General features: G+C 32.5%; 1 protein-coding gene across 1 annotated transcript; it reads right to left on the bottom strand.

Annotated features, from left to right (window-relative positions):
* Window positions 1-2,255: 2,255 nt before the first annotated feature.
* On the bottom strand, window positions 2,256-20,373 carry LOC143085560 (sialin-like). The gene is made up of 9 exons (XM_076261993.1): window positions 20,211-20,373; window positions 17,379-17,612; window positions 16,996-17,083; window positions 15,792-15,887; window positions 9,911-10,050; window positions 8,388-8,537; window positions 4,601-4,733; window positions 4,081-4,322; window positions 2,256-2,614 (listed from the first exon to the last, which is right to left on the bottom strand). The coding sequence occupies exons 1-9, from the start codon at window positions 20,364-20,366 to the stop codon at window positions 2,432-2,434; spliced, it is 1,422 nt and encodes a 473-aa protein (XP_076118108.1). The 5' UTR covers window positions 20,367-20,373; the 3' UTR covers window positions 2,256-2,431.
* Between the last annotated feature and the right edge of the window lie 2,470 nt (window positions 20,374-22,843).

Below are 22,843 nucleotides of genomic sequence, written 5' to 3'. Positions count from 1 at the left end.
TCATTTCTATTGATCATCTCGTATCTTTGATTTGATTGGCTGATGATCAACAATTTGCAAATAACATAACTATTGTGTATGCCTATCATAGCTTAAGACTTATGTTGTTATTTCAAAAATGAACAGTAGAATGAAAAGTTAAATCACATAAATACTGAACTTGGAGGAAAATCAGTTCAGAATATCCATAATCACACGGCGAAATCAAATAACAAAACGCATCAAAAAAGAATGGACAAGAACTGTCATATTCCTGACTTGGTACAGGCATTTTCAAATGTAGAAAATGGTGGATTAAACCTGGTTTTAGCGCTAATATACTGTTTATATAAGGAAATAATCAGAAGTGCGCAAAACAAACAAACAAGAAACAAAAAGTGACTCAGAAATATGAAATTAAGGTTAAATATAGAAATACATATTCTAAATAAAATGTCCATTAGCCACAGATACTGACTTTATCCAATTTATTACTCTTATTAATTATAACACAGTCTTGTACACGTTATAATCTTTTTCAATTAAACAAAGAGTGAATTTTTTTCAATTTCAATGGGGGGAAATTGGGTGATGTGCAAGTTGATCTACTACGACTCATAGGCAACGCAAGTTCTTGTTATATACATTAATAAATATTTTAAAATCAAAATTACATAAGAAAGACTATCAACTCAGTACCATACCGTTATGTGACATCAAACTTATTTTGGCCGAGCGATAGTGAGGACTAAAATAACACCAATATAATGCCTACCCATGTTAAAACTACGATACAGTATAGCTTGCATCCATTATTTCGATTCTGAATAGGACGATTAAGGTAATTTCTATGTCCGATAAGTATAGATGTAAAAGGCTTGCATTTGTGTAGGCTTTTCCATGAACCTCCCTTGTTTGTTTGTGAAGAAGCAAACGACTGGCACTGTGATTTTTCAGAGGAAGGAGTTTAAACAGCCAGCATGAACGGTTGTCGTATCTAGGTCAAATATGTCATTTTCGGTATGCAACACTTAACAGTCATAATAAATGAATAAGTAACATCATGTGCAGCATTTAAGAGTTTGAAATTTTTTTTAAAGTTAAGGAAATATATTAAGTGCATGCTAATTTGATACAAGAGTGCACACGCTAAAATGTCCCGCCTTCTTTACTAATCATTGATATTATGTTGATGGTCCTAAATATAATAAAATTGAGAAAGGAAATGGGGAATGTGTCAAAGCGACAACAACCCGACCATTGAGCTTTATTACAACTGTCACAAAAACTTAACCAAAAAAACTAAACATTGACCAATGAACCATGAAAATGAGGTCAATGTCAGATTAACCATGCCAGACAGACATGTACAGCTAACAGTTCTTCCATACATCAAATATAGTTGACCTATTGCTTATGGTTTAAGAAAAACAGACCAAAACACAAAAACTTATCAATGAGGTAAAGGTCAAATAAAACCTCTGCGACTGACATATAGATCAAAAAATATTTCCATACACCAATCAAAGTTGACCTATTGCAATTAGTATTAGAAAAAAAGACAAAAACTCAAAAACTTAACTTTGACCACTGAACCATGAAAATGAGGTCAAGGTCAGATGACACCTGACAGCTAGACATGTACACTTTTTAATCATTCCATACACCAAATATAGTAGACCTATTGCATACAATATAAGAAAAACAAACCATAACACAAAAACTTAACTATAACCACTGAACCATGAAAATGAGGTCAAGGTCAGATGACACCTGCCAGTTGTACATGTACACCTTACTGTCCTTCTATACACCAAATATACTAGACCTATTGCTAATAGTATCTTAGATATGGACTTGACCACCAAAACTTAACCTTGTTCACTGATTCAGGTCGAGGTCGAGGTCAAGTGAAAACTATCTGACAGACACGAGGACCTTGTAAGGTACGCACATACCAAATATAGTTATCCTATTACTTACAGTAAGAGAGATTTCATTACAAAAAATCTTAACTTTATTTTCAAGTAGTCACTGAACCATGAAAGTGAGATCAAGGACATTGGACATGTGACTGACGAAAACTTCGTAACATAAGGCATCCATATACAAAGTATGAAGCATCCAGGTCTTCCACCTTCTTAAATATAAAGCTTTGAAGAAGTTAGCTAAAGCCGCCGCCGCCGCTGGATCACTATCCCTATGTCGAGCTTTCTGCAACAAAAGTTGCAGGCTCGACAAAAATTCATTATTATGAAGAAGTCAATATACGCATGTGCAAACAAATTTTATTGGATTTAGAGCATGGGTTTGTTCACAAAGCGAAAGAAGCACGTCATATTAGAATGAGAAATCAATAAGCAACAAATAGAAAATATACATATAAAATATCACAGAAACCGTTGATTTGTACAAAGTACAAGTATTGCAATCAGTAACAATGGATGAAAAATTATAAACCATCCTCATTGTCCAGAAAATTTTCAGTATTTTGTTCTTCCGATGGATTTGAACAAGAGTCCTTCGCCCATGGCTGTAATTCACCACTTGCAAATACAATATAGAAGATTGCACCAAATATATACATGCCTGCTGCAATATAGAAAACTATCTGCCACTCGGCTCGAGTTTGTGACTGTAAAGACAAGACGAATACATACTTGAGTGAGTTCAGTACATTATCGTACACAAGTAAGAAGAAACCTAAAACTGTTGTTTTTGGATGATGATTCTTTTTTGATATGACTTTATGAAAAACTCGATTTATATTATCCGTTGTCGTTCTTTTAAGAAAATTCATAATTGACGAGATATTAAAAATTGTGTCAAAATAAAAAAAAACATAACAAAACAAAACATCACAACAGGAACAACAGAAACAAAAATTAAAACCAAACAAACAAACAAACAATTAAAAGAACAAACTAACATACAAACAAATATTTCCAGATTATTCTAACATTATTTTGTCATTGACACCACCTTTTTATTTTAAGAATTGTATTTTCGAATTCTAAAACATACATTCCCGTTTGAATGGTTTTACACAAGTAATTTTGGAGCCCTGTATGGCTTGTTGTTCGGTGTGAGCCAAGGCTCCGTGTTGAAGGCCGTAAATTGACCTATAATGGTTTACTTTTTTAAAATATTTATTTGGATGGAGAGTTGTCTCATTGGCGCTCACACCACATCTCCCTGTATCTATCTATATAAACACAAATTTGAGATTCCCCCCCCCTCCTAAAAACTTTTATAACGGTACAATTTAAGACCGAGGGATGCACGCTGGATTTTATACGGAATTCAAAGAAAAATATCCAAACACGAAAAATTTGATTATTGGAAATTTGATATCATCGTATGTAACTTATTTTAGGTCAATCATTTCAGTTTTTGAGATTCTAAGGCTTTTCTGTTTCAGGAAAAGATTACCTCAGCTGTTTTTAATAAAAGAATTAATTAGGAATGTTTGGCCATCAATTCTCTTCAACTTCGTACTTTATTCGGCCATCTTAAATATATTTTTCTTAGTCGAGCGTCACTGATAAGTCTTTGGAAGACGAAACACGCGTCACGTATAAATACAAAATTTCATTTCTGGTATAAAGGATTATATTATTATAGAGTTTATTGATGAAGCAACTTCCAATTTGTTGAGGTACGCATATTTTAAAAAGCATACTCGACTGTATTACAATTTAATTAACCATATTTTTTGTAATTGTTTCGATAAACAAAAAACACAACTTGTAAGTTAGAAAGCTTGCTCCATAGATCTTATTTTTCTAGGTTCCATTCCATAATCGATGTAATTTCAAATGTAAATTTGTTTGTCTCAGTGACGCATAGCACAAAGCATGTGATTCTTAAATCAAATGTCACTGCAGTTGAGTTTTTATCCATTCGTATGATGTGTTTGAGCATTTTGCCATTCGATTACGGACTTTCCCTTTTGAATTTTCCTCGGAGTGCGGTATTTTTGTTATTTTAAATTTTGACAAATGAATACATATAACAATAAATACTATATTATAATCCTCAAAATATATGTTCGACTGCAAAACGAAATGTAGTCGCACATTTTTTTCTTAAAAAACTAACCTTTTCTGTGATAGCCCCGACTATAATTGGGGATATAATTCCTGTTGTAGATGCCAGAGAATTCGATATTCCAAGCAAGATCCCTGCATAGCTAGGTGCTATATCAATATGATTAACAACCCATCCACTGTACTGAAATCCTGCCGAACTTACAGCAAGAATAACCAATACAATGGCCAAGGCAGTTTGGGAACAGTCGACATAACCTAAACCAATCAACATGGAAGCAGGACCTAATTTTGCTGAAACAGATAAAACTGTACTGAATATGCAGATTTTATGAGGGAATTTAAATAAAGTGACAAACTCTGATTTTATTTCTTAATATAATATGATCTATTTCATTCTAGAATTAAAAAAACTGTGAAACGAAAGAAGAACATACAGATTAATTAAATAATGACTTTTAAAACCATCATCAACAAACAATTGTTTTTATATAACTTTGATTTTGAATATTTGATAATTGAATATTTGAAATGCTACTTTAATAAAAGGTTAACATTTTGATGAGTCTTACCAACAGTGTCAAATACTTTACGGGTATTAGTAGTCGACATCAATTTTCTGTCCCGGAAACAGTCAGCAAGCCAGCCTCCACAAAATACAGTCGCCCAGAAAACAATATATGGTAATGATGAAAAGAGTCCATTCTGAAAGTTAATTTTGTATCAGTTACTTCAATTGATCAATATGAACATTATTTTATACTACAATAATTGATACAAAAAGTACTATAGGCACTTAGTTTATATTTTCCAAACTTTAAGCATACCTTTCAATCGATCCAAAGGGACTGTTTACAATAAACAGTGAGTCAGTTTGAATATAAAAGGCCCAATTCTATCACAAATTCGAGTTTGTTTCTATGTTTTGTAACTGTTATATGCATTTTATTAGATAGCACTCATATTAAATAATCGTTGATGATTGATAACAAACTAGAAATGAAGTCATTTCACCTCATCATTGGAATCATTGTTGAAGAAGAGGGGCAAAAGTTACCAAAGGTACATTCAAACTCACAGATCGAAAATATACTAACAACGGCATGACGAAAAAAAATAAAAGACAAACAGACAAATAATTGTACACAAGACACAACATAGAAATCTAAAGACTAGTCAATATGTTAGTATGGTCTCGTTCACAATGCGAAGTCCAGTAGAATTATGAATTTGCATGTTGTCTAGCAAACGGGCGTTGATTAAACATTCATCAGTCAACCAATCAGCCCAACTCTATTATTGCAGAATCAAAGAAAAAGTGTGACCGCTGCGCGATCCTTTAGATTATTGGCCATATAATATCTAACTTGGTTATGTATCTACGTATCCCGTATAGCCAGATTGACTATCCTCGAATTTTAGGAGCAGGGTTGTATTTCTCAAGGCGAATAAACTATGACTGATTGCTATTATAATTCCCTGGGTCATCCTAGGAGGGAGTGTATTGGACTGTAAATATTTTCTAAGTTAAATTTTGTTTTCGTTATAGTCCTTAATAAATATCAACTTCAAAACATTGATTGCAAATTGATCGCTTACATTTCATAGTAAAAGTGACATGCTTACTTTATTTTTAAAAGAGACCCACTTCCAAAAATATCTGGGCCTGTAAAAGAAGCTTTGACAAGGTTTAAGGGATATTCATACCCAAAAGTCGAAATCAATTTGACAATTCATGACAAAATGCGAAGAACGCTTACAAACAACAGTACAGAAAACACAACATAGAATCTAAAGACTGATGAAATAGTTAAATAAAATATGAATACAACTTTCCGCTATATAGATGATGTTCTTTCACTAAATAATTCAAAATTTAATGACTTTGTTGAACGCACCTATCCCATCGAACTAAAGTTAAAGGATACAACAGATACAGTTAAGTCAGCCTCAACTTGACTTACATCTAGAAATTGATAATGAGGGTCGGTTGAAAACAAAACTTTACGTCAAAAGAGATGATTTCAGCTATCCAATTGTGAACTTTCCATTTCTAAGTAGCAACATTCATACCGGCATACGGTGTATATATCTCCCAATTTATACGATATACCTTTGCTTGCATTTCCTATCATGATTTTCTTGATAGAGTGTTGTTGGTCACAAGGAAGCTATTAAATCAAGGGTTCCAAATGGTGAAGTTGAAATCATCACGTCGTAACTACAATCCCCTTCCCTTTCATGAACGTGACTTGCCGAATTAGACTACTAGTATTTACCGGATTTGTTATCACATAAGCAACACGACGGGTGCCACATGTGGAGCAGGATCTGCTTACCCTTCCGGAGCACCTGAGATCAACCCTAGTTTTTGGTGGAGTTTGTGTTGTTTATTCTTTATTTTCCAAGTTGTGTCATGTGTACTATTGTTTGTCTGTTTGTCTTTTTTCATTTTTAACCATGGTGTTGTCAGTTTATTTTTTATTTATGAGTTTGACTGTCCCTCTGGTATCTTTCGTCCCCCTTTTATCTAAAGTTTAACATTTTTCATCATCATTTACAGCAAAAAGATACAATTCATTATAACCATTATATAATCAACTATCGAAAGAGGACTGCTTTTTAAAAACAATTATGAGTTCACATTTTAAAAACCTTTTCTACGTCAAGGCCGTAGCTACCCTTGAGGCAAGTGAGGCAATTGCCTAACTAAAATTTCGACACTGATTATTTTTTTATACATATTTATAAATTTAATAGTCATTTGTTGTTCTGTCTCAACCTTAATTTCTATAACTTGTCATCATTCCTTTTAAACTATTTTTCCTGGATATAACTCAGCATCTCAACGGGTAATGTTTCTCGATTACATTAACCTAGTAACGATAATCACCATGGATCTTAACATTATCTTGCAGAAAAAGGAAAAGCGAAACTGAAGGTAAAGAAGGAATAACTCTAGTAAACTAGTTTTTTTTGTGAACACAGTCTGAGTATTGCATATAACTTCATTAGAACAATCCAAAAACGATAAGTAGACTGACAAATCAAGTACTGGTCTTCGGAAGGGGACAGTCATGTCTGCGTATTCATTACTCCGTTTCACCAACTTTTGACAAATCAAGTACTGGGCATCGCAAGGGGGAGTCCTGTCTGTGTATTCATTTCACGAACTTTAATCTTTCTCTTTACAGATAAATAAAATATAAATAATATAAAACATGAATGCATGGATTAGTTTTTATCCATGTTTCTTTAACCTAAAAAGTTGAAAGAATATCCCATATTCCAATTTGATATTATTGAGGAATGGTATCTACCTTTAACACAGGATTTTGTCTTTACTTATTCGGGACTACGGAATTTCGTTTCTTTATATTCGGGGTTTCGGAATCGGACATTCCAACCCCTAACCCCTAAATTTATAGATTCTGGAACTAAAATACCACCAACTATTTCCAGAAATAATTTGAAACTACATGTAAACGTCAAAAACTCCATTCCAATTCCCCTGTACCCATATCATATATACATTTGTACTTACTCTATATAGATAGAATCATATACATGTATCTTATCTCATTCTATACCTAGTTTGTCTACTGTTTGTCAGCATAAAAGCGAGTTAAATATTTTGTAACTGCGACTGTATGATGGTGCTTACAGGAGAGTTTAATTCCTTTTGCTAACAAAACTGTTACTACCGATGCTGCTACCGAATTGCTGATGGAGAAGGAATTGGAAGAAGACATTGCGCTACCTTTAGAAACATTGACTGCCCTGAAACGACTGAAATTTTGGAAAAGAGCATGCATGAGTGGCGAAAGATTATGCGGTCTTGCCATGCTCCATGTTCATCGCGATAAGGATATCAGCAGACCAAATTATGATTCTGAAACGATTTGACTGAACCGGCCATAGAAAAATTTGGCAAACTCTACTGAATCGATGTTTGTTTTATGTTCTTGCAGCAGCCTCAAATCAGTGATATTTTGATGATTATCTTACATATAAATCTAAATAAAGTTTTTAAAAATTTGGTGTTAGTAAAAGTCTTAAAATATGAAAAATTTATATAAAAAGTGTTCAAATTCAAAACATTATCAAACTCTCTAAAATTGCCTAGAATGCAGGATTTTGCACCATTCATTTCATACCCTCCAAAAATATTTTTCGCCTCGCTTCGCTCGGCTAAATCATTTTGCCGCACTAAAATAAGATGCCTAGCTACGGCCTTGTACGTTGTTTCCTACATAAAGTTATTACTTTTTCACAATATATCGAGAGATTATTCTTGCTGGTACATTGGTCTTATACTTTTTTTCTGATTTATCAAACATTGCAGTTTCTGTGACTTACCGTTGTGATATCAAGCTTTAAAACATCGTTCATGTAAGTTGGGATGTATGTTAGCAGTGTATAAAGACCCCAATCACATGTTATATTAGATACCACTATGGCATAATTCGGCATTGCCTTTGCAATCTCCAACCAGGGCACCTGTAGTTCCTTTAAAAACACGAATAAGTGTTTTCAAATAAAAATCTCTAGCCTTCTTAGCAATTTATTTTGAATAATGCATGTTTTCCATTTTGTGTTTTTGCGACTCTTTTATTACTTATATCATTTAGACATGTCTTTTAAAGTACGTATTGTGTTATTTATTTTCTTATCTCCAGTTTTTCATAAAAGAAGATATTAAACATTTTGACAAACAATTAAAGAAAGTCTTCATACATAGTTGAACAATTTGTTGGTTTGATTTTGTAATAAAAAGATTTACGTACAGAATCAATAAACAGCTGCGCGCCATGAGCGCATGATACGCTCGACGTCTGGTGTAGAAGTTTAATGCAATAATCATAAATAGTTTCCGAGAAAGTTTTTAGCAATAACCATATATATTGGGTTTTTTTCAGATACGGCGGGACATGTGACCCCCCCCCCCCCTCTTTTTTTTTTTACAAAAAACTAAATATCACTTAAATAAAATTTTGAATCAAAACCAAAAAGTATACAGATCTTTAGATTAATAAAACAAAGAAGTGTGTAAAGTTTAAAGCAATAATCATAAATTGTTTTTGAGGTACGGCGCGACATGTAAAAAAAAACCTCCCCCTTTTTTACAAAATACTCAATAACTCAAAAATGAAATTTTGAATCATCACCAAAAAGTATACAGATCTTAAGATTAATACAACTAAGAAGTGTGTAAAGTTTTAAGCAATAATCAAAATTAGTTTTTGAGATACAGAGCGACATGTGAAAAAAAAACACCCCCCTGTTTTAGTTACAAAGTGCCGTAACTCAAAAAGTTTTTATTTTATTTTCACCAAAAAGTATACAGCTCATTTGACCATCATAAGAAACAACTATATTAAGTTTCATGAAATTTGGATAAATCGTTCTCAAGTTACGGTGCGACATGTTTACGCCGGACAGTCAGACAGAGAGACTGACAGACAGATAGACGGACAGACGGACGGATGGACACCGGACATTTGTAAACCATAACACGTCCCGTCAAAAAAAAATTGTCTTTGGAAAACATGGGAAATTTAACTTTTTTAGTCAAAATTTAACTTTGAACTAACTGTCATTAACAGCGATGTACTCCTAGATTAATACATTTGTGCCCTTTTTTTTAAACTTTAGTTCATTTATATGTTTTGGAGTTTGGTGTGACGTCTATTTTCACTGAATTAGTACACAATTTTATTTAGGGGCCAGCTGAGAACCACCTCCGGGTGCGGGATTTTCTTTCTGCGTTGACAACCCATAGGTGGCCTTCTGCTGTTTTCTGTTTTCTGGTCGAATTGTTGTCTCTTTGGCATATTCCCTTCTCCATTCTCAATTTTGAATAAGTGTTTATAATGGTTTACCTTCTTTTTAGTGTCATGGGTACTGTCTGCTAATAAACACATTAAGTATTCTTTTTCCTCTCTTGAAATTCGTTTGTGCTCGGCTGGTTTATCACTTACAAACCACATCCATAAAATTAACCATATAAAACTTGAAATGCCTAATAAGAAGAGACAAGATCATTTTGTACTGACGCAGTCAGAAGTAATTTCGATTTGTGACATATTTATAAAGGGTGCTTCCCTTATGCTTAAGCTTTTCAATTTCCAAGTTAAAATAGAACTTAACTCAATAATAGTAGACAACTCACTAATAGTAGAAATCTCACTTATAGTAGACATCTCACTAATAGGCGACACCTCACAACGCCTATTCGAACTCCGTCTAAATGGTGTGGTTCTTAGCATTATAAAATTGAGAATGGAAATGGGGAATGTGCCAAAGAGACAACAACCCGACCATAGAAAAAAAACAACAGCAGAAGGTCACCAACAGATCTTCAATGTAGCGAGAAATTCCCGCACCCGGAGGCGTCCTTCAGCTGGCCCCTAAACAAATATATACTAGTTCAATGATAATGAATGCCATACTAATTTCCGAATTGTACACAAGAAACTAAAATTAAAATAACACAAGACTAACAAAGGCCAGAGGCTCCTGACTTGGGACAGGCGCAAAAATGCGGCGGGGTTTAACATGTTTGTGAGATCTCAATCCTCCCCCTTTTACCTCTAGCCAATGTAGAAAAGTAAACGCATAACTATACGCAAATTAAAATTCAGTTCAAGAGAAGTCCGAGTCTGATGTCAGAAGATGTAACCAAAGAAAATAAACAAAATGACAATAACACATAAATAACAACAGACTACTATCAGTTAACTGACATGCCAGCTCCAGACTTCAATTAAACAGACTGAAAGATTATGATTTCATGATCATATGAACATCAAGCATAATCCTTCCCGTTAGGGGTTTAGTATCATACCATCATAACATATATGAGAAGAACATAACCCGTGTCATGCCAACAACTGGTTTTTGAATAAATGTATTTAGTTCCGATGCAAAGACCCTATAAGTGAATCAGTATTAACGCCAAAATATGCAATCTTTAATTACCTGACAACAGTATCGTAACTATATCCCTTCTTAATAAGTCTATTCAAAGGTTTGATTAGTTTTTGAGGTGAATACTGACACCTTTGTGCTTTATAAAGAATATTTCCATAAAAAATTGGATGAGAAATACCTGAACGTATAAGAAGTCTGCATGTTGAGCTATATTTACGAATGATGTCCTTATACCGATGATAAAATTTAGTAAATGTTTTGACTAGTTTGTGATATCGAAAACCCTGGTGTAATAATTTTTCAGTAATACATAAATTTCTCTCGTTAAAATCTAAAACATTGTTACATACACGAACGAATCGTACAAGTTGAGATATATAAACACTGTAAGATGGTGACAAGGGAACGTCACCATCTAAAAATGGATAATTAACGATAGGAAATGAAAAATCATCTCTTTTATCATAAATTTTAGTATTCAGCTTTCCGTTAGTGATATAGATATCAAGATCGAGGAAAGGGCAGTGGTCATTGTTAGTATTAGATTTATTTAAAGTAAGTTCAACAGGATAAATTTCTTTAATATACATACTGAAGACGTCATTATTGAGAGCCAAAATATCATCCAAATATCTAAAAGTATTGTTAAAATTGTTTATCAGATGTTGTTTCGATGGGTCTTTGCTTATTTTTGTCATAAATTGTAACTCATAGCAATACAAAAACAGGTCCGCAATAAGTGGTGCACAGTTAGTCCCCATTGGAATTCCAATAAACTGACGATATACGGAATCCCCAAAGCGAACAAAAATGTTATCTAGTAAAAATTCAAGGGCATATATAGTATCAAAGCATGTCCAATTGACATAGTTTTTTTTTTGTTTATTGCTACTAAAAAATGACCTAAAAGAGTTTGAACATATATATTCACATTCTGACTTTTTAAATGCCCATTTAATTAGGTGTGTGAATTTTTTCTTAATGAGAATGTGAGTCAATGTGGTATACAGGGTAGACAAATCAAAACTTTGAACAGATTCAAAATCACCAATATAAGCATGCAATTTATCAAGTACTTCCAACGAGTTCTTGACACTCCAAAAGTAATTAATTCCACTTATTTGAACAATTTATTATCAGGTTTTTAATTGTACCAAGTGTGATGGTAAGAAGAATAGACAATTTAGTAGTGGAACAATGGCTTGAAGACGAAATAAATCTATATTTCTAAGGTGCTTTGTGTAGCTTCGGAAGCGAATACATAGTTGGGACTTTCATTGTATTTGGCTCGGCTTGTAAAGCGGTAGCTAAACGTTTATGTTTGTTGCAGATGTCGTTTTCTAAAAATGAAGTCAGTTTGGAATGTTGATGAATTGGTGATTTCTTTTTTCAGAACCTCTATGTAACATTTACGTCAAACAATAATAATATTATTAGCAGCTTTATCGGCCGGGACATAAACAAATTACTTGACTAGTTCTTTGAGTTTATGTTTGATACGAGAAATAGGTTTATTGTGGTTATTATTGTTAATAGTAAAAGTAAAATCACAAAAATACTGAACTTAGAGGAAGATCAATTTGGAAAGTCCATAATCCAAAATGTTCTTTAAAATGTTGAATACGTATATCAACTATCTTCATTACTGAATTAAAAAAAGAGTCCAAAGATTTTTTGTCAGCTTTTTACCCGTTTTATCCATTTCATACAGTAAGTATGGAGTGAGTCGTGGATGATATTACGACACTCATTCCAATCAATAATTGACGGGGGACGATATTTAGGTCCTTTACTGAGGAATGATTTTTACTCTCGGTCTTGAACGATGAATTTTGGGCAATAGTTTAGAATAACAATATGCCATAATAATTTGAACAATTTCATACTTAGGACTGCTATATGAAATTGTGTTGCAATCCTCCAAAATTTTATTTAACTTATTAACCGGTAATGAACAGAGTTTTGTTAACAGATAATGTCTGCCGTTGTTTTTTGAAATAGAAATTAGGTCCGAAATATTGGTATGATTGGTCCGAAATTTTCTTTGATCGCGATTTGTTCTACGACCGTGAGAACGGTTTTTACGAACAGTTTTAGAAACTATATTCAAAATGTTAACGGAATCGGTTCTAGATATATTACCAATTCCCATGATATTATCATTAAGACCGAGAGGGTAGACTGTCTGTAATTTTTTTAATCCAATTTAATTCTATTATTTTCCGTGATCGTACAAACTTTGAATGAGATTCACTAGGCTGCTTATTTACTACTTCTAAAGGTTGAACTGCTAAATATTTAAAAGGATGGTTGTGCTTCTTAATGTGTTGCTAAATGATATGGGTCTTTTAAAACGATACAGATGTTCTTGAGTGCGTTTAGATAAATATCGTCCAGTGTCTCCTACGTACTGAATACCACATCCCGGTTTGTTTCATGTGAGTAAATAATACTGTTTGTTTTTCAAGTTATATCAGTTTCAAAATTCAAAGAAAATGTGCGACCATTAAACGTGGACCTTACCGTATTGTTGGTGGAAAGACGGGGACATGTAAGTCATTTTTTGGCATGACACTTATCGATAGAAGGGTAACCACAATTTTTATTGTTAAAAATGTTAGCGATGGTAGTATTTTTAGATAACCGATTTTGAAGATTGAGACGTGTAGATACCCTTTGAACAAGTTTAGTATTTAATATTTTTCCATTTCTTAGCTTCATAATTGTTTTTTGTTAGTGAATCTATACTATTAAACGAGAAGACCTCATTTTGTGTGTCGCTTCTCTTCTTTCCCCAATAAATTAATCAACATGCCTCTGTGTCCTATAGGTACAGTGCATAGTCGCATTTGTCATCCATTCATATGATTATTCAGATTGGGTTATTTTGGGAGAAAAACGAGAAAAAAGACATCCGGATATTGTTTCCGTCATTGGACAAAATTTTAAGTCAGATTAGACTTCCGGTTTGCGTTTTTCTGTATTCTTTGAACATAAAATATACTACCAATAAAGTGTTTTTTCAGAAAACTATCTGCTATCATTTTCAAGCTTACTATCCACGGCTGTCACACAGTTTATTAAATAGAGAGGGTCTGTATGATATATCAATAACCACCGATCGATTAGTAAACTTTATTTATATAGTAACGAATGTTCATAATATACAGGCCGATCATACAGATAAGTGCTAAAATTATTCATGTAAACTTTTGATACCTTTTCTGAAATTCTCAAGTCAAATCTTTTCCAAAAAAAAATTGATTACAAAAAAAAGAAGATGTGGTATGATTGCCATGTTGAGACAACTCTCCACAAAAGACCAAAATGAGACAGAAATTTACAACTGTAGGTCATCGTACGGCCTTCAACAACTAGCAAAGCCCATATACCGCATTGTCGGCTATAAAAGGCCACGAAATTACAATGTAAAACATATTCAAACGAGAAAACTACCGGCCTTATTTATGTACAAGAGAATGAACGAAAAACAAATATGTAATACATAAACAAACGACAATCACTGGATTACAGGCTCATTAATTGAATGTTCATATCATACTAAATATTGAAATTAATAGACAACCAAAAATTGGGAATTTTGAAAATAAAGGAGGAGGGATAAAAAAAAATTTTTCCTGTCTCAACGTACCTATGACTTTTGATACTATTCCTCAAATTCTCCAGTCATTCAATATTTTACAAAATTCTTCCAACAACACTTTACATACTTTCAACTACGCTCTGAATGCCCACGATTTCGCGGGTGTGTTCTAGTTATATTATAAAGGAGCAAAGACTAGCGTCCAGAATATGAATACAATAATTTAAGTTATGTAAAATTGATAAATCTGTTCGGCTAAAAATGTCAAACGCTATCAGTATTAATTACCCAAACAAAAGGGTATATCAGGGTAAGACTGATGGCTGACTAAATAGTACAATGGGGCTAAATATTAAAATACTACTTTTTGATAAATATTCCTAAAATTATGTATGAGTTTCATAAAATGTAAATGAGACAAACTTCAGTAAGAATGGGAAACGAAAATATTTGCAGTTTTCAAATTTATAAAGAAGCATAATTCTACAACGTTAAGTGACTCACTTCCAAAATTTGAACTCTGTATGCTAGCTGAAGTTTTTATCATTGCCTAAGGTTTGGATGAGAAGACTTAAGTTTGCGTGCGGAAACAAAAAATGTAATTTCCAAACAAAAAAGTAGCATAACTTTAGAACGGCAAGGAAATCATTGCCTAAATCTAAATTATGTATGTTAGTTTTGGAAGTGCAGAAATACGGAAATACGGTCCAGAGATAACACTTGATGCCCCTGTTGCCTCTGGTGGACGCATTAAAAGCACGAAGATAAAGAGAATTTAATGAAAATTATTGTAGCATGGATAGAAAGTTCAGTTAAAGGAAACTTCATCACTGGGTCAATGCCACTGCTGGTGTAGTTTTTATTCCCCGATGGTATAACTAGCCCAGTAGCTAGCACTTCTGTGTTGATATGAACTATCATTGATATGGTAATAATTATAAATTAACTGTTTATAAAACTTTGAATTTTTGAAATACTTAGTTGTATTTGGCAATACTTTTAGGAATTTTTTGTCCTTAATTCTCTTAAACTACGTACTTTATTTGACATTTTTAACTTTTTTATATCCCCGTTTATGTCTATGGATTTACGTGTTTTGAACAGCGGTATACCTTTATTTATGTACGTATCATGGCCTTAAAAATAAAGTGTTGCAAACGTACTTAAAAAAGGTTATTCAAGCTCATATGCTGTACACTTTAAATGTTTCAAATTTATTAACATACCACAGACGTAGAATATGGACGGCCAACCTCCAGCAAAACCATGTGCACACATCAATGAACCAAGTGCAAATGTTACAACAATGCCAAGTTGTGTACCTGGAATGAAAACATTAACGTCACAGTGTTATTTAAAATGAAGTTTTATTTCGATGCAGAATAGATTGCAGATTTGAAATTCATCTTCTATTATTGTCTGAAATAAAGATTTGTAGTCATTTCGGAGGTATCAAATTAACTGTTATTTCTGCTTTCAGTTTGCATGTTTCTTTGCCGAGACAAACTTAAATATATGATTGCAGATGTTTTAAATTGTACATCAAGTTTGTTATTTATACAATTTTGTTAAAACGTGGATTGCAATATAAGACAAGTGACAATACAATAAATAATCCTGTGTATCCTACAGACAATAACCACACAACACATTTCAACTTTAGAATATATTTGTTCCTTTGTCATGATCTGATAATCTAAAGAAAGTAGATAGTAGATGCAGAATATGAAAAAAAAATGAATGCTCGAACCTAACAATTGCATTGGGCTAACCAAGACGATAAAAGTTTTACCTGTGTAATGTGCAAAATAAAATAAAAACAGATTCAATGAAGCGTTAGTGTCCACCTTACTCCGTTTTTCTGGTCAAACAGGAATATGATTCACATAATGGAATATATTAAGGATGACACTTGAAGAAAGAGAACCAAGATATTATAGTACAGGGGAAGACTTTTCGATACAAAATCATTTTTGAGCTTTTTGAACCTCCCCTGTTAATTTTTAATTTATTTGAATTCACTGAAAATGAGAAGTAATAAGTTAATGGAGCTGCATAAAGTGTCATTGAATATCACATGGGAGAGTCCAGATTTAAAACAAATACATATGGCAGTATAGCGGAATCAAACTACCGTTATCAATAGTTTTTACCTCTCTTTAAAGTTTCATGAACTGTCAAGAGAACTGCTTTTGAATAGTCTTTATAATTGTTCTCAACACACCAGCTGTTCTTACGTAGAAATACATTGGAAAGTTCTAAACTAGAACAAATGTTGACAATTCTACCGTAGTACAGACTCTGCTAGTTCTATCCCTAGAACACTTTTTATAGGTATTTTATTTATCTATTACAATTTTATTTACATTATTTATTATTTGCTTATTTGTTGTTTTTTTTAAATGCATGAACAGTAACCAAATTACTTACCAGAGTACGTCATTGCAGTAAACTTGCTTCGTTCTGATGGAGGAACCCAGTTACCAAGAAGAGAATGCATAGCCGGAAATACTGCTCCCTATTAAACATGTTAAACATTATCGGTTTCCAAATTATCAAAAATATAAAATTATAACAATATACCTGTAGGATGATCTTTTTATCTGGTTTGAGTCATGTGAACTCATTTAATCAATCAGATAGATTTTGTAAAGAACATATTTAAATATTGTATTACACATTTTGTAACATCCTATTCCAAATAATTCCCACAATATCGTTGCTTTGCATTTTTCATTTAGTTTTCTGATTTTTTTTAATTACTCTCTCTCTCTCTCTCTCTCTCTCTCTCTCTCTTATAATATATGACTTACAGTAGATAAACCGATAACAATCCTAACAACTACTGCAAAGATGAAGCTAGTTCTAGCAGCAAATGGTGTTAACAATGTGAATATCATTGATACAAACATGCTCCAACCAGTCACAATCTTTCCCCCATATCTTGTAGCTATCCATCCTGCTGGCATCTGTGTTATCAAATAACCCCAGTAGAATCCACCAAGTACATATCCTTGTATCTCTGGGTCCCAATTTAACTCACCGCCCTATATAATAACCAAGAGACTAAAATAAAGAAAAGTCTAACTCTCTTTATTATTGGTCTGCTTATTTATAAATTCGATTGTTTTAGTCCGTCAGTGATGGACCAGATTCTGTTATTCTTTAACCAATTCATGTCCATTTCAGAACGTTCCAAGCACACAAAATGGTGCAATTTTGTTGAAAATCTTTTCCTGGTGTTCGGTTTAATCATGATGCATTTAGATATGTTTGATAATTTTTAACAGTTCATTAGCTACTAAAACACCCACATATTTTCCAGTGTAAAGAGATGATTTTTTTTTTTTATATAATGTAAACAGACAAATCCTTTCTAATTCACAACGTACCAGACAATGAGTAATATATTTCATCATTATTTTGGCAGAAATGGGTAAATATTTAAAAATTGACTTGAGTTCTATTTTCCAATTGGAACTAAATTAATAATTTCTTTAAAGGTCTGTTTAATGGTTTTACACTAATAATTTTGGGGCCCTTTATAGCTTGTTGTTCGGTGTGAGCCAAGTCTCTGTGTTGAAGGCCGTACATTGACCTATAATGGTTCACTTTTATAAATTGTTATTTGGATGGAGAGTTGTCTCCTTGGCACTCACACCACATCTTCCTATATCTATTTTGATCTTCTATACAATTTTAAGATCTCTCTTTAAAAGTAACATAACAAAAATACTGAATTCAAATTCAAAACAGACAGTCCTTGACAATGAGATGTTTTACAGGAAACAAAAGCAAACCCAAAATCAAACACATTCTTCCTATTTTAAGATATTAAACTCATCACTATTGATGATAAATCTTCATGAGAAATATGATATTGAATAATGCAATTAAATATATAAAAGAGGAAGAACGAACCATTGAAAGTAAAGGATCAATGAGACATCTTACACGATACAAAGTCTCAGTCTTGGCTCAACTCAAGTTAAAAAAGAAATAAAAGGATTTATTATAATTGTGACCCGCCATGACATTTGCCGGCTTATGGAGGTAGAACGTCATTGTTAGAAAAATTATAAAAATGATAAATTTTTTGCTGACGCCGAACTTTATCTCATATATAAGTTTTGAAGAAGTTTTACTTTATCGTTTGAAGTGAAAAATATTTGAAACAACATTTTAAATTGATACAAAAAAAAATCAAATTTCTGCTCTATAGATTTCCTTTCATAAATTAAATCTGAAATATATTCCTAACAAATGCACCGTATAAAATGCATTTAAGAGAACACCTACTTATAAACTGTTACGCGTCGCATACTTAGTATAGAGACATGCATAATAAATCTAAATTAAAAAAAGGAATTCTTAAAGCTTAATTTGACAAATTTTAAACTAACTTCATTTCAACAAGTTCAAATTACATGTTCTAAAATAGAGCTAAGAATTGTTTGTATTGTAGTAAATTTAAGTCTTTGAAATTTTATTCAAATAGGCTATTGAACATTACTAAGAGCCAATAAATACAATAATTTTGTATTTTATAAATTAGTGCCTTCAATAAATAAAAGCCGTCATAGAACAGTCTCATTTTCATACCGATATTCGAAATGACTCGTTTCATTGCTATTACAACAAATAAGTCAAATTCACATTACAGAGAGTTTTGTTTCGGAATATTCTAGATAAATATACAAATAGCAAATTTTAGACAATGCTCTCTTTAGCCTGGAAGTGGCTAGTCACATATAGTTAACGGCGTTTTTCTCACAATGACGTTCTACCTCCATAAGCCTGGATATGTCGTGGCTGGTCACATATATGCAAACTGCTGGTATATTTGCAGCCACATCATCAAAATGAAAATAACACTTTATGAAAATAGAACATAAGCAATAGTAAAAGACAACTGTACAAAAAAATGACAATAAAACTATAACACAATGACGGGATGTATAGATACCGAGCCACGTCAAAAGGTTACAACAAAAAACGTAATAAACAGTAAAAGTACAAATATACAAAGAAAATCAAAAGAACAGTATAACTCGTAATAAGAATGATTAACAAGGTCGGTATTTAGAATTCCTACTTAAAAAACACCATGTATTATATGTAAAGTTGATACGGAATATTTATCAACACAGTTTTAGTATCTTCCAAAGAATTTTGTTTTAAGAAAAAAGACGACGTTCTTTAAGATAACCCTGCTTCATCAACTATCTGCTCAGATACTGGTGACGTTTCAAAAAGTCTGAGTATCGGCTACAAGTGTTCGAATACCGAATGAGTTGGAAAATGAATATCCAATATGCATGTGAAGTTCGTTTATTGCTGCTAAAGTGGAATTCATCTGTAATATCAAAATTTAAATCGTCGCTTTTGTCATAGGCTCAGATACGGTTATGAAAGTTTTTGTCAAATTTAATGTATAAGTCTTTAAAAAAGTCAGAAGAAGCCTTATCTTTTATTTCTTTAATTTCTAGTTCTGAAGAATGAAATAATAGAATCCAATCCGAAAGTTTTTGATTGATAGAACATCATCCGTTTATCTGAATTTGAAATGACAGAAATGATCTTATGGTTTTTTAAGTGCTTAAAGGAAATTCCTATTCATTTGCAAATAAGAATTGTCAACTTACAGGGATAGAAGACGCATCCGAAAAGTTATGATCTTTCTGGCGAAAACAATTACTATCTTTATTTGAAATAACTGTAGAGTTATCAATAGTATATATCGAAGTCCTATTCACCATGCAGACAATCGCAACATTAATGTTGACAAGCATCGCATACATGTTAAGTAATCCAAAAAATCCTAAGACCGCTAGTGCAAAACGACAAGAACCTAACAGAGGTACATGTATAGATTCTACAAAAAAAAAATAATATAAGTTTTTTATGAACACAGTTCCTCTTATATTCATTCTAAACAATTCATTAAATGATGTTTTACTAAAAATATAAATGACTGAATGAAGTACAAATTAAAAAACTAAATTCCATACCTTACTTATTCTCTAAATTCCCTTTTCTAATAATTTTCTTAATCTCTAAATCCCCTTTTCCATTAACTTTCTTAATCTCTAAATTCCCTTTTCCATTAACTTTCTTAATCTCTAAATTCCCTTGTTCATTGCTTTTCTTAATCTCTGAATTACCTTGTCTACCTGTTCTAATCTCTACCTCCCCTTGTCCATTACGAACTAGTGCACTCGTTGTTCCTTCTTCCATTTCTGTAACAAAATATTTCACCGGTTATTTATTTTTAAAACTTGTTAATTTTCTATAATGAGAAGGAGCAAGACGTTTCTACTTTATAATTTACACTTGTCTATATCCTCATGCGGGTAAAAATGAGTCGTGTTTCTTTTTGTACCAATCGACCTCGAAGAATCATATCTATACATTATCTTATCTGTGACCGATTGGGGAAGGGTACATAATGGAAAGACCATTTTAGATGAAAGATAAGCGAAAGATACCAGAGGAACATTCAAATTCATAAATCGAGAATAGACTAACAACGCAATCGCTAAAAATGAAATAGACACTCAAACAATAGTACACAAAACAAAACATAGAAAAATAAAAACTAGGCGACATGAAACCCGCTAAAATGTGTGGTGATATCAGTGCTCCAGAAGGGTAAGCAATTCGTTCTCCACATGTGGCAACCGTCGTGTTGCTTATATAAGTACAAACCCAATAAAAAGTCTAATTAGGTAGGTCACATTCCTGAAACTGGAACGGGATTCTAGCAACGACTCTAAGTCATCTGCGTAACGTATATTTCATAACGGTCAACCAACTCGTGATGGCGTCCGTAAAACGTACGAAGGGATGATTTCAGCTTCCCCATTTGGAACTCTTAGTTAAATAGCTTCGTTATGGGCAGCAACACAAGAAATCATGATACGAAACAAAGCATCAGAGATTTTTATACGTAAAACAAAAAAACCCAGACTTCAACCTGAAAGTTGAAATCAATGATTTATGACGCAATACTTTTGCTTAGATTTTAATATTTTAAACAACGTCTGTATTAATAATAATATATCAATTCAATAATGCTTGTGATTGTTTCTGACTCCTCACTTAATATTAAAATTACAACAATACTGAACCTTGAGGAAAAATTCAAATGGCAAAATCAAAGCTCAAACACATCAACAATGGATAACAACTGTCAAATTCCTGACTTTGTTCATGTAGACACAGTCGGAAATCCCGTTGAAATAGAACAAAAGAATCAAAGCTCTTTGTTAGAGAAGGCGATAATTGTGTACTGTAATGTTTACATTAGTGACAAAAATTTTAAAAGTAAATAGAGACAAACAAAGTTGCAATTTTCTGTTCAATTACAATGAATTACGAAGTGTATTATTTTAAAAACACCATTTGCATAAGTTTTCGATTTATCTAGTACATAGTTAAGCAGAACAATTAGATATCAAGTCGACGACATGGGTATCTTTCAAGTTGGATGTAGAAAATGCATAACCTCCGATTCAAAAACAAAATTACCACGGACGGAAAACATATCAATCTATTAGTTCAGTAATTTTCGTGTCTGCCCTTATGTGACTCAAGAAAAACATTCCAAAAATTAGGTAACAATAGTATTGGAAAGAGAAAATCGAGTGTACCTTTTTATGTTAGGGCGTGTTTGAGTTGAATATTTTGTCTTGATATCGTACAAAGCAAGAATATTTCATACATCGTCTCGCTTCAGATTCTATCATTTTTATATATCAAAGCTACAGGTTGACTTTATAACATAAAATATCTCAGTACTAAAAGATGAAATATATGGGTCAAATGAAATTCCTATCTAATGAATCACAAAAACGGAGTAGGTGTGTTCGAATAGCTATTTTTTTTTACTGAAAGTACTTGACGACAGTCTTTCAAGTTGGATGATGAAAATGCATATCTTTGAAAAATTATTGTGTGTGATAACTAGGGTTTATAGTCTTCAACCACTAAAACAATCTAGTTTGCCCTTACACGAAATATTTAATTAGAATTTTTTTAAATGGTTATGAATTTTCGAAAATTCCACCTGACAACCGATCAGACAATAGTTTTAAGTTGAATCAATGCGGACAAGATCATTAACTGATGCTCAATAGCTAGTTGATACATTTGTCTTTTAAAATACAACTGACATATAAGGATCGTAATGGTGCAAAATGGATAAATTTATCGGTTTCCAAGAGCAAAATTGGTAGCGCGTCATTCCTACAATGGCTTCCATTTCAACGATTGTGAA

This window comes from Mytilus galloprovincialis, chromosome 1 (assembly GCF_965363235.1).
Source record: "Mytilus galloprovincialis chromosome 1, xbMytGall1.hap1.1, whole genome shotgun sequence".
In the NCBI taxonomy this organism is placed as follows: Eukaryota; Metazoa; Mollusca; class Bivalvia; order Mytilida; family Mytilidae; genus Mytilus; species Mytilus galloprovincialis.
This window is presented reverse-complemented; position numbering and strand designations above follow the sequence as displayed.

Coding starts and splice junctions, on each gene's coding strand:
- LOC143085560 (XM_076261993.1), bottom strand. CDS start 20,366: ATGTATGCGATGCTTGTCAACATTAATGTTGCGATTGTCTGCATGGTG. Junction 17,084..17,378: donor TTGTTATCGGTTTATCTACT/GTAAGTCATATA, acceptor CATGTTTAATAG/GGAGCAGTATTTCCGGCTAT. Junction 4,734..8,387: donor TAAAGCTTGATATCACAACG/GTAAGTCACAGA, acceptor ATTAACTTTCAG/AATGGACTCTTTTCATCATT.